Source organism: Copadichromis virginalis, linkage group LG6 (assembly GCF_057382275.1).
Source record: "Copadichromis virginalis isolate Kocher_CV1m ecotype Utaka linkage group LG6, C_Virginalis_male_GT1.1, whole genome shotgun sequence".
NCBI classification, from domain to species: Eukaryota; Metazoa; Chordata; class Actinopteri; order Cichliformes; family Cichlidae; genus Copadichromis; species Copadichromis virginalis.
Window position 1 is genome coordinate 25,732,891 of NC_140623.1, and position 12,251 is coordinate 25,745,141.

Genomic DNA, 12,251 nt, shown 5'->3' on the forward strand with positions numbered 1-12,251 from the left:
GATTGGCAGCGCTCAGGAAAAGTATGCCTGCGCTTTAAAGTCGATCGGCTCATTTCCTTTCCGTGGCGGCTGGCCTGTGATAAGCAACACCTGGCCTTACAGGTGACTGCAAGGGTTCAGGTGGTTACACTCAACAGACAGCACCGCCACCAGCGCGCTCGGCATCAGGGGAGATCTGCTCGAGTGGATCCCTTGACGTTATAGTTATCTGAGCGCACAAAAGCCAAGCCTGCTTATAAATGATGACATATTAAAAATGCAGCTGGTATTCATTTCAGAACAAATTTCATTACACTATCATATAGTGTATCTATCATAAAAGCCCCTCCTCTGTTGAGCCATCTTGATTTACAACACTTTGCAGATATTTCATCACTTATTGTCTAACAAAATGCATCTTTCACGACAATGCCGCTGGCAGCATTGATTTGCGGTGTCAAACGCGCCAGTGTGAATGTTGACGACTGAAACTCCAGCCCAAATGTCAGGAGTGCCTTCTTCTAAGTTACAAGCAATATTATGACTTTTAAAAAAGAATTGATTTTATAAATATTTGATCCATTCCGTGTGAAGGTTATGTGAAAGGTTTCACTTTTTTTATACATCACATTTTTCCCCTGTTGGACTTTTCCCATGGCTAAGCACACACGCGAGCAAGGTAGTGTATCACACAGCTACTTGATCCAGCTTGAACTCTTCAGTCAGTACACAGCAGATGCTAATGTACTGTCAAAAGCTCTCTCTCTCTCTCCTTCGCTGTCTTTTTCTCCAGTGCATCACCTCCCTCTCTCCATCCCTCCCTCTGTTAGCTGAGCTCGCTAATGACTTTGATTTCAGATACTGTGTATTTTCGCGGGGACACTGTTACCCTGACTGACCCATTGTTTATCAGATCCAAAAACACAACTCATCTCCTTTTGAACTCGGTCGTTTTTTAAATCACTATTCTTTACGCTGACAAATCCATTAAATAAGGAGCGCTGTATTTTCAAGCAGGTGTGCGGTTATATCAAATAAAAACACGGAACATGCAGACAAGTCTTGAATGAATGAGAGACGAGTGAAAACACACACTGCTGCAGTCTTTTTTGATGCCTGCGTGTATGTGCTGTGCGTGCGTGGTGGGGCATTAAGCAGGTATCAGGTTGTGTTTCCATCTGCTCCAGAGAGGGCTCTGATAGTCCTATTATTTAATCTACTGGTCATTCTAGACGCCAGGCAAGAGCCGTTTAGCCAGACATAATTGAATGCTTCAGTGTGGGAGATCACCTTGGCCGTCTGTATGGACTGCGGTGCCAAGGCCGTAGACAAATCTAAAGTGCATCTGTTATTTCTTACTTTAGGAGGGCTTTTGCATAAAGCATGTGTGGGTTATGAGGGCAAAATTAAACTTCTTTACATCTCTTTGGAAATTGACTTTTTGATACAAAGAATGCAGAAATAAGCTTTTCAGTTCCAACTCTGTATGTCCTCTTGACTGTATTGCTTAGAACTGTTCTACCACAGTCATGTTTATAGCTTTACAAGCCAGACATGACTTGTAAAGTCAGGTAATATGAAGAAGAAAACAATTAAAATTAATCTCCAATCCAACCTGACAGCAATGTTTGAAAATATCAAGCGGCGTTTGCTGATAAAATAATATTTTGGCATCGTTACTTTGTTCACCTGAAATTTTTACTTAACGATTAACATACCTCTTCTCATTTCATTGGAGGTGCAATTTCATTTTGATGCATTCCCTTTTCATCTTTTATGCTTCACCTTACTTCTGTCCGGTTTTGTGGGTTTCACATATGCAACTGCAGCCTGAACAAAGTACCTGTAGATGCCTGTTGTGATGGGGAAATGACTGAGGGGCTGGTATTCGCACGAGATTTAACTTTTTCATTAAACAGACACAACCAGCTGCATTCTAACTTTGCTGGAATGTACTGAAAAATAAACATTAAGGACAAAAAAAAAAATCTAATCCACTAAGTCATCACGCTGATCCCTTATGCATTTGTTCTGAAGCGAGCTGTAACCCACATTCTAGTGGAAAAGATTTTTAAAAAGCCACACGACTGTTTCACTCTAGTGAATTTCCCCTCTCAGTCTCTTACCACCTGGTCAAAGGTCACATCACCATCTGTAATCATCTGAGACTGCCCTTGTTTCTCATCCTTGCTACCTTTGACTTTCCCGCAGGGGGGGAGAGGCATAAAATTATAACTTCCACGTAAAGTTACTGTGGGATCAAGCTGCTGAAGTTTTTGCTGTGAATGCTGCTGCCTGGCATAACAAAAACTGCAATTTATTCATATACTGAAGAGTAGTGAACTATTTAAAAAAAGAGAGAGAGCGAGAGGGTACTTACTGTAAGGAACACACTCATACTGGACTTCGAGGTATTTGTATGTGCCGGGGCAGGGATCGGGAAAGACGTCGGGGCCGGCCACCACAGCACACTGCGTACGGTTGTTGCATCTACATAGATAGATGGGATAGATGGATAGCGTCAGTTGAAAACATCTACAAATCAATTGAAAGACCTGTAACATGATACGATTCAGCGGCACCACAAACTACATTTTCCAAAATGATCGCGCAGCTGAATCAGCCTTCTCTAAAAGGTTTAAAACAAAAACGGAACACCACAGCCATCGAGGAGCCGGGATTTATTGGAGGGCTGTTGTACTGGAGTTGCATCATTTTTTTTTTTCAGCTGGAGCCCAAGCACGCTACGCCGCAAAACGCATATCCTGATATCATGTGATATAATGTAGAGCGAGATCTATTTTATCCGCCGAGTCATCCTGACACTCGAGAGTCTTCTGTGCTTAAGGACCCTTCATGTTGACACCTGAAGTGAACATAACAGTAATGGATTCACCGAGTTCACTTGTACACAAAGGTGGCCCACAATGGATACAGAAGTGCTGTGGCACAAGGACACTTCTGCGTTGAATGTATGTGGGTGTCTGTGTGTACCTGCACGAGTGTGTGAAGCACTGACGGCAATAACCTATACCTTTAAGATTATTTTGCCCCAGACTTTAGATAATTAATTCTAATTACCAGGGGGCCCTCTCCTCTGACACACAAAAAGTAAGTATTACTCACTCTTATTAACACAGGTTATGCAAGGCAGCACACGATGTAGTATATACCCTGTGTGTCTTTTAGGGTTTCTGCTTACAGGTGTGTATAAGAGCACCTGTGAAAATACATACATGACATTTACGTGTCAGTTTCACTGAACATTTCAAAGCTGCTCGTCACAACCACAAAAGATTTGCTGGTGCATATGTTATGATGATGCATGCATGTAATAACATAAAACACACACTTTATCTTTATCTTCCAAGTTTAAACGAGCTACAAAAGCACACGACTGAAACATATTTCTTATACAAGAATAGCAACAACAGACAAATGAGAAAAAGCTATTTTTAAAATGCTTTCATATTAATTAGCACAACTTCTCTTTCCCTCTGTGCACACCTGTCATACAGAAGACATTTACATTCAAAACATTCAGATTCTCCCATTGAGATATTTTTAATGAGCCTACAGAACCCCCCAAGTCACTTTTCCTACAATACCATTCAACAATTTGCATAATGAAATATTCATAGGAGCTAATTTTATTATTAGTTCAATATTCACATGTAACACAGAGAACTAATGTAGCCTAGAAAGAACTAACTGCCTTAATTTTTTTAGCTCGGCGTCTCTCGCTGACCAGCGTGTCTCAGATCACGTGAGGGTTTATTGGAATTTGTGATGGTTTCAAAGTCTTTGTGTTGTGAAGTCTGTCATAATCTAACAATACCCACCCATCTTCTCTCCCTCCTCTCTTTTTTCTCGCCTCTGTGCTTTTTAATTTCTTGCCCTGGTACCTTCATCATCGGTCACCTGTCATCAGTGCGAGCTGTGGGCTGAGGGGGGGGGGGCAGGGGACACAAAACTGACACAGTGCCACAACTTTGCTCACAGCACCCACCAAAGGTCACGAATGGCTGGCACTCACTGGTGAATCAGAGCACAAAACTCCCTTTAACGACCTCACATAACTTTCTAAAGTTAAAAAAAACAACCAACAACTAGCCGCTAGTTATGATGTCTTCACACTGAAGAGACACAGTGGCTGAGAAAGCTCAATATAAGAAAAGAGATGGAGCCAGCCAGGAATTGCTGTGAATTTAAGCTTATTTGCTGAAAGCACAAATGAATAGCCAACTTTAATAGCTTCAAAAAGTCACAAAACGCATCTATCTTCTTATCACCTGGGCAACTTAGAGCTCGTGTCTGGAAATATTTGCGGTGCTAGAGATGTCAACTTGATGAATGTTTTTTTAGTTATGTTATGTTTCGAGTGTTTGCATGTGTTATCGTGGGCTGCGGCGCTTTGAACTCTCCGATTCACTGAAGTGACAACCCGTCTGAAAAAAAAGGAGTAAAATATTCCCATAAATGTTTATGTTTCATGTCTAAGTCCTGTAAGATTTCCATATCTCACACGATGATTTACACATGGAAGTGACATCACCTTTGATCACCTGTAGAATTATTTTGTGCCAAAAAGTGCAAAAAAGGTGCCACTTTCATGAGTAAACCATAATATGAGACACAAATATTATAGAAAACACATAATAGTGAAAACATTAAAATCGAACAAGTTTTTTTTTCTGTTTCTTGTACATATTGTTAAAACTAACAACTGAAATCAATATATATATGTAATTTATTACACTATATAGTGTAATAAATTACATTAAATCATGTATGCCTGATCCAGGGAACACGGGCTGAAGAAAACAACAGATAAAAATGAGTTTAAGGAAAAACTGAGAGACATGTTAGGCTTTGCAGTAGCCATGGGTATAGGTAATTGTCAATATATTTCTGCTTCAGGTAAAAAAAAATGGCTCAGGGCTCTCATGGCTGAATCATGAGCACTGAAGGTTATGGACTATTATCTTAAATAAAAGCTATCGAGCAAAGATTTGGCATAATCTTCTCTTGCGAGCTATATCTCTCTGCTATCACTCCTTCTTTCTCTGTCTATTTCTGTCTGCACTACCTTTTTTCTTCCTCCCCACACTATCTAAGCCAAGATAATAAACCAATTTCTTTTTTCAGCCTTTGTCCTCATCCTTCCCGCCTAGGAATTATTCCTCACCGTTCCTCCTTCTTTGTCTCTCATTCCAACTGGCTGTTTTTTCCGTCTGTTTATCTGTCTTAAACCCACTTAGCTGCAGTTTCCTAAGTCACACCCAGATATATGTGGTAGGCCGCTTATTGCTGCTGCCGTTCTCTCTTTTTCTCTCCTCTCTCCCTGCTTAATACTTTTCTCATCCCCGCCTCCCTCAGGGCGTCATCTCCAGCCTCCCCCTGTTTCTCTCTCGATCCCTCCATCCTTAGTAAAGCCTCTGCTGACGTCACCGTTCTGTCTGAGCCAGTAGTCTGAGTCAGGTCCAAAAAAGACTCCCTTATGTTCTCAGTACCTCCATCTCATTCTTTATTTGTCAACATTACTCTCATTTCCTCACTGCCAACATGTTTATCCAGAAGCCTAACAAAACACGAGAACATCAGCAAAAATTTACAATTCCTGTCCTCTCTGCATTGTGACCCATGATTAATGGAGGAGATGCAGAACATGCGCACACACACACGCGCACCTTTAGAATTTATTTTTTTCCCAAACACCAAAATGGCTCTATATATTTTTTTCTCTGTGTTTTTCTTAGAGTTGGCAGAAAAGCTCCTTTTTTTAATTAGCATGACCACATCAAAACAAGGCAGTGGCCTGGATACCGCCTGGCCCGCTGGCTTTCTTCTTTGCAACGTGCAACACACACATGCACACGAACAAACTATTCACTAACAAAGCCGAGCTGTGGCAGGCAGGGAAAGAGAAAGCTGCTATGCTGCAGTGGGTGCTGCTGTTGTTCTTGTCTCTGATGTTTTTCACTTTGTTTGGCAGACCTCCCTTCACTCCATCTCTGTCTCTATCCCTCATATAACTGACTGATGATTTGATGAGGCTGACGCTGCCTGTTGGAGCGTGTGTGGGGTATGTTTATGCATATGTGCAGGCGCATGTATGTCTGTGAGCAGATGCAAAATGGAATAAATATTTGAGTGTTTGTCTGCGAGTGTGTGCGCGTTTGTGCGTGTGTGAGTGTGTGCGTGTGCTAGAATGCAGATGTGTTGAAGAGCTATATAATTACAGAACAAGAGAGAGCTGGGAACTAATCCTTGTGAGTTGAAAGAAGTGTCTGAGAGTGAGTGACGCATAAAGCTTCTCCAAAGTCCTCTGGAATCAGTGTTCGAATACAGTGAAACCACTCCAGAGCACTCTGTGAGTCATCTACAACTGTTTGTGAACATGCTTAACACACACAAACGTTCTGAATATCATTAATCTAAAAAAACCCCCAAAAAAAACCACTGAGCTTAAAAAAACAATTAAATGAACTTGAAGATACTTGAACTGGACTAATATAGACATACATGTATAGAAACTACTCATTTCTTTATGTTTTTCTAGGAAAATGGGAAATAGAAACTGACTTTCTACTATTCCAACAGTCTTGAAAGTTAATACTTTGTACGACCGCCTTTATTATTCAACACAGCCTGAAATTTCTTTGACAAGCGTTCTTGTAATTTCTTTAGCATTCGTTTTCCAGGTTCCTTGAAGGACCTTCCGAGCTCATATTGGGATGTTGGCTGCCTTTCGTTTCATTCTCTGTCAAGATGATTCTTCGCTGCTTCAGTAATGTTCTGGGAAAGCCAATCCGACTGTTCCACTGTGTGTTTTTCTATCCAGGTATGCTTTTACTGCATTGGAAGTGTGTTTGGGATCATTGTGATGCTGAAAAATGAAGTTGTTGCCAATCAGTTGCTTTCCAGATTGTATTTCATATCTGCATTCATGATTCAATCAGCTTTGACAAGATCCCCAACACCAATGGCTGAAATACAACTCCAAACCACGAGAAAGACTCCATCTTCTTTTACAGATGGCTGTAGACACTACTTGATCTTCTCCATACATATTGATGATATGAACCAGAAATTTCATATTTAGATTCTGCTCTCCACAAAACCTGTTGCTACTCATTTTCGTCCATTTCTTGTTTAAGCGTCTTTTCTTTTTGACCGCGTCACTTCCACTGAGACTATTTCTGAAGACCCTTCAGTGAACAGTCATTATTTTCCCTGTGTCTTAAGGATGTTTTCTCTTTTTTTTTTTTGTTCTCCACTTGTTCAAATTCCTCATTTTTTTAAAGGCTGCACATCATGCTGAGATATGCCAGTTTTTCAGCTAAAAGCTCTTTGGGAATCACCTTGTTAGTTTAAAAATCTTATTTTATGCCCTTTTCTTAGACTCAGTTAAAGAAATGCAAATAAGTTTCTGGTCACCACTAATATTAGTGACAAAGTGACAATATATACCATTTAAAACTGCTTCTTTGCTAACTCGTTTGTTATGCGTAGACAACCCTGGTTAGTCGTTTGAGTTAGGTGCCTTTTTATGCTTGAATAATTCATAGGTCAGTGTTATGTGGCTTAACCAGTAAAGCACCCATTCCTCTGAAAATGGTCAGGTACAAGGATTAGGATTATTACAAGGAAGAGAATATTGGAAAGAGCCAAACATTCGCAAATAATGACGACATGTTACAGGTAATGTGTTTCTGAGGGACCATTTCAGGTTTAAGAGATCAGTAAGATGATAAGACTCATGTATCCCTTCATGCCTCTGGCTAAGGCACACATAATGCCAAAAGCTGGAGCTCTCACAGTGGATGTCTAAGTGTTAATGTAACATTTGTTTGCAGCTGTGTTGCCATCGTGGAAAAGTGCTCATTTGCAGCCACTTCAAAGCCATACAATTTTCTCAAAGAAAATAATACAGTAAGGTGGTGTATCTTAAGCTCTCAAAAGGACAATTAAGTGCCAAGAATAAAACATTTATGTGAGTTAGCAAAATATGACATAACCTCTTCTCTCTATCATCACATATTGAAAATGAATACCACTCAAAAGTGGTGGCTCAGGGAGGTTGGACATAGATAAGTCTCAAATGGATGATTCTGTGTCAGCATTGGCCTTGCAAGGTTCAGGGATTTAAAACAGGAGATGGTGTGTTAATGTAATTTCGACCCATTAAATGCAAAATTTAATAAAATTGGTAAAAATATCGCCGTTACCACCAGTACTGTGTTTCATCACAGTTGTTTACAGCACAGGGTGTGACTGGGTGCAGTACCTTTTTAAGGAGCAGGCTCTATTTCAGAAACTTTAATACGGCCTTTTTGTAGCATCCATTTGTCCCTAATGCAACTATAGACACAACTTGAACTCTCAGTGATGACACTAAAACTATTATATAATACAGAAAAAACTATTAAATAACGAGAACTATAAGTTATGTTAATTTCTAATTGTTTATATTTACATATTCTTGGAGGATTTTGCAACATGTTTCATAACTGCATTATTGAGCATCTTTCCTTCTTTCTTTTCACACCTGCAGAGGCACTGATGGTTTAGAATACTGAGACATCTCCTGGTAGATCTGCCTAGGAGTGCTGTGCAAAGCTTGAAGCATGCAACACGGACTCGTGGTCTGCATAATGTCACCATTTTATTTTTGTCAGCTTGTTCACCCACACTGTGACGTAACTTCCAGAAAGACTGGATTTCTTTTTTTTTTTCCTTTTTTGACAGCTGGACAGCTACACAAACCCAGAATCAGGCAGTTAGTGGATTCAATGATAGAAGAGTCTGATATGGCTCAACACAAAAATATAGACAAAAATATAGAAATCTACCAAGAATGGTCCAGTTCCTGTTGCAAAGGAAGCGGCATTTTGTTCTTAAATACCCCATCAAATTTATCTATTGCTATGATTTGTAACACTGGTTACTGTTGCAATAAATCACATACATTTTGTGAGCTTTTAAAATATAAAGAAATTCAACTGAAATCTACAAAGTAGCAAAAATTAACCAGTGTGAGTTGAGCATTCTTGTGTTTGTGAAAGTAAGGGGGGGGGAGCCCAGAAGATGATTTCAGAGTGCTCTTCATCTCCTGTGCGAGTTCAGGAAAACCCATTTGACAGCAGATAGAGCCCATTCACTATATCTCACAACAGGATAAAAACCTGTTAGGCTGACCACTCACTCTGCCCCCCTCACACATCACATATGAGATTCCTCTTCTACTGGCCTCATTTCTACTTTATTAGCTCCCTGATGTGGTTATACACACATACACAGGCCTGTTTGGAGATGGACAAATGGAGTGATGGGAAAGGATGCCTAAAAGGACAAACACAAAAGGCAGGACGTGTGGAGGGGTGCACAGGAAATGTGATTTAATATATAATTGAAAAATGATGCTAGTGTTGTGAGTGACAGAGGTAAGGGAGCAAAAGAAGGTGCCTATATATGTGTTAGTGCAAGCCTGAGCACATGTGTACCATGGGGTATCGTGAAGCAGATGCAGCACATCCTCTGCCAGCCCCACTACACCACACTTATGAAGAAATGACAGATCTGCCTCTCTCTTTGTCTCTCTCCCACACACATAGACACAAACATTCCTCGGCAGTCCCCGAATGTGTTTCTGTCAGCTCTCGAACAGCCTGTCAAACAAGCCACAGGTAAAATTACGTTGTTTTCCCTACTGGGAAAAAACTTTGAAATGTGCTACATTATTAATATTTGGTTGGAGGATGCCACTCTCTCCTGTTTTCTCCTATATCTGTGTGTCATGTGATATTTTTAACTTTACAATATTCAATGCACAGTATAATATGGGATGTTGTTATTACTGTATGCTGTATGTGTGTAGCTCCTGTAAATGCAAAGCACCGGCTCGTTTACCTGTCATTCTCATCCATGCACAATAAGATATAATATGAAATGTATCCTGATAAAAAATGATAATCTAATTTTAAGTATTATAGACTTTATTTACACATAATATTATATACTTCCACCAGATAAACCTCTTCTTATCTTAGAAACAGGTTTTGTTCCTAAAAATTAAACCTAATTTAAATTTCAGCTCACTTAGTACCGTTTTAATTTACGCCCCTTGAGCAGTTATGATCTTAGGAAGATTAGATATTAACTCTGCCATTTAAAAACAGCATGCACTTGGATTTGCAAATTTGAGTTTTTTGTACCACTTAAGGAGAATGAAAGCAGATAACTGTGTTGTTTGCATAAAAAATAAATGCAGCATTTGATAAGTATCACAAAGATCAAGAAGAGCAGTGGTCCTAACATCGACCCCTGGGACACGCCTCTTTGATACGGGAAGAAAAGAGGAAGAAGATCCAGCAAAGTGGGCCTACTGTGTTCTATCTGACAAGTAATTTTAAAAACAACTGACAGCATTCCCAGAAAAGTCATTATTATATAGTTTATCCACCAAAGTGGCATAGTCAACTATGTCAAAAGCCTTCAGCAAATGAAGAAAAGCAGAAATGTTGTATGTTCCGCAGTTCATTGCCTCAATAATGTAATTTACCTCTTAAATAGCTGTGGTTATTGTGCTGTGCTGTTTTTTAAAACTTAGTAGTTAATATTTTCTGTATTTCTGCTATAGGCCTGCAATACCCTGGCAACCTGCCTAGGGTGTACCCCTGTTCTAGCTGCACAGGCTCTAATACACGAAACCCTGAACTAAATGGATGCATGGATGGATAATAGTTCTGCTATAATCCATCCAAGCTAACTTGAGAAAATCTAGATCCAGTTTTTCAGAACTTGCAGTCTTATTAGCATTCAATTGCTTTAAAGCTCTACAGATCTGTTACATCGAAAGGAGAAAAGCTGAAAGACTGAGCCATAGATTCAATAAAAAGTGCTGCAGAGTGAGCCTTCTGTTCAACATCCTGTTTTAATTCTGGATGTAAAGTGTGCTTGAACATTAAATACAATTTAGATTCTCAGTGCAATTCAACAACCTGCATTCAAGTCAGCAAAATCAACCACTGACACACTTCTGTGAACAGATAAAACATTCTTTAAAAATTAGCTACAGTAGTTGTAAGCTTGCTCTCATACAGAGAGCCATTTGTATGCAAATGACAAATGGCACACACATTTCTGAGTCTGCATAATGCCTGTGACATTGTTAAGATAATATATGATTTAATAAACGATGACAACACTATCAGATTTCAGTATGGCAGGTAGAGATGTCATATATTAGTTTTTTTTCCATTTCTTATATGTCAGAAAAAAAGAAATGAGTATAATTCCAAGTGGAACGAGACCGAATGTGTAATGCATGTTAATTCATTGTTTAGAAGTGGCCTAGTTTGGGAGTGTATGATATATGTTATGTGTGTGGATAACTAATGATTATTACAACTAAAAGACTGTTTAATAATAATAGTAATGATGACAATGTATGTCTTATCATAAACAGAGGCAAACAAACCCTTTTACCCTTCAAGCTTCTGAGCAGGCTGCCTGCCAAGTATAGTTTTTGAGCTCCACCGTCTCTCCTTTCCTCTTCCACCGGTAGCCATGGCAACTTCCACGTCGTCCGATTCCAGGACACACTCGGAGAGTCTTTCTCCTGATTCCACCTAGTAACATTCCTTAGCTGATATCCCTATGTCTCTCCCAACCTTGCATCTCTCTAAATTTAAATGTGACACCTCCAACTTCACATTTTAATCCAAACCACCTGCTTACACGAACCCCAAATCCTCCTAAAAGCTAAAAGATGAGCGTGTTTCAGACAGATGTGCTGTCTTCTTGATTGGTGAGACGCAGAGGAGCGTGCAAGACACCATCACCATCAAGACGACCAAGCAATGCTACATCAAGTAACTGACTAGTATAATTTAGTCAGCCTCACCTCATAAAAAAATATGGGATGCTGTGCTTGTGCAGGGGAGACGAGGGCTGTTCCTTGTGTCCTGGTTTGGATTTGTGCTTCACTGTCAGCGTCAAAGTATCGAGTCAGTCAGGTAGTCAGTCAATGTCTACAGCACGCCAGCATGTCTGAGGCACTGATTCACGTGCCGTGCTACTCTCTGGATGTGTCAGACTTTGTGTGCATGTGTGGAAGAGAGAAAAAGAGAAAGCGTGTGGTGTCTCAGGCCGTTCTCAGGCAGCCATGCAGCTTTGGTGCTCAGTGAAGCATGATAACGAAGGTTAGCAGAGCTATGGTGAAAGGAGAACAGGGTCAGATGGTGGAGACTTTGACATGTGGAAATACA

At 40.0% G+C, this 12,251-nt stretch overlaps 1 protein-coding gene across 1 annotated transcript in view; it reads right to left on the bottom strand.

The window, feature by feature from the left end:
* adgrl3.1 (adhesion G protein-coupled receptor L3.1) overlaps positions 1-12,251 on the bottom strand; it is an 87,181-nt gene that overhangs the window by 60,053 nt on the left and 14,877 nt on the right. Inside the window, exon 3 of the mRNA XM_085459463.1 lies at positions 2,360-2,469. Coding sequence (XP_085315589.1) covers positions 2,360-2,469 — 110 coding nt within the window. The remainder of the gene's footprint in view (positions 1-2,359; positions 2,470-12,251) is intronic.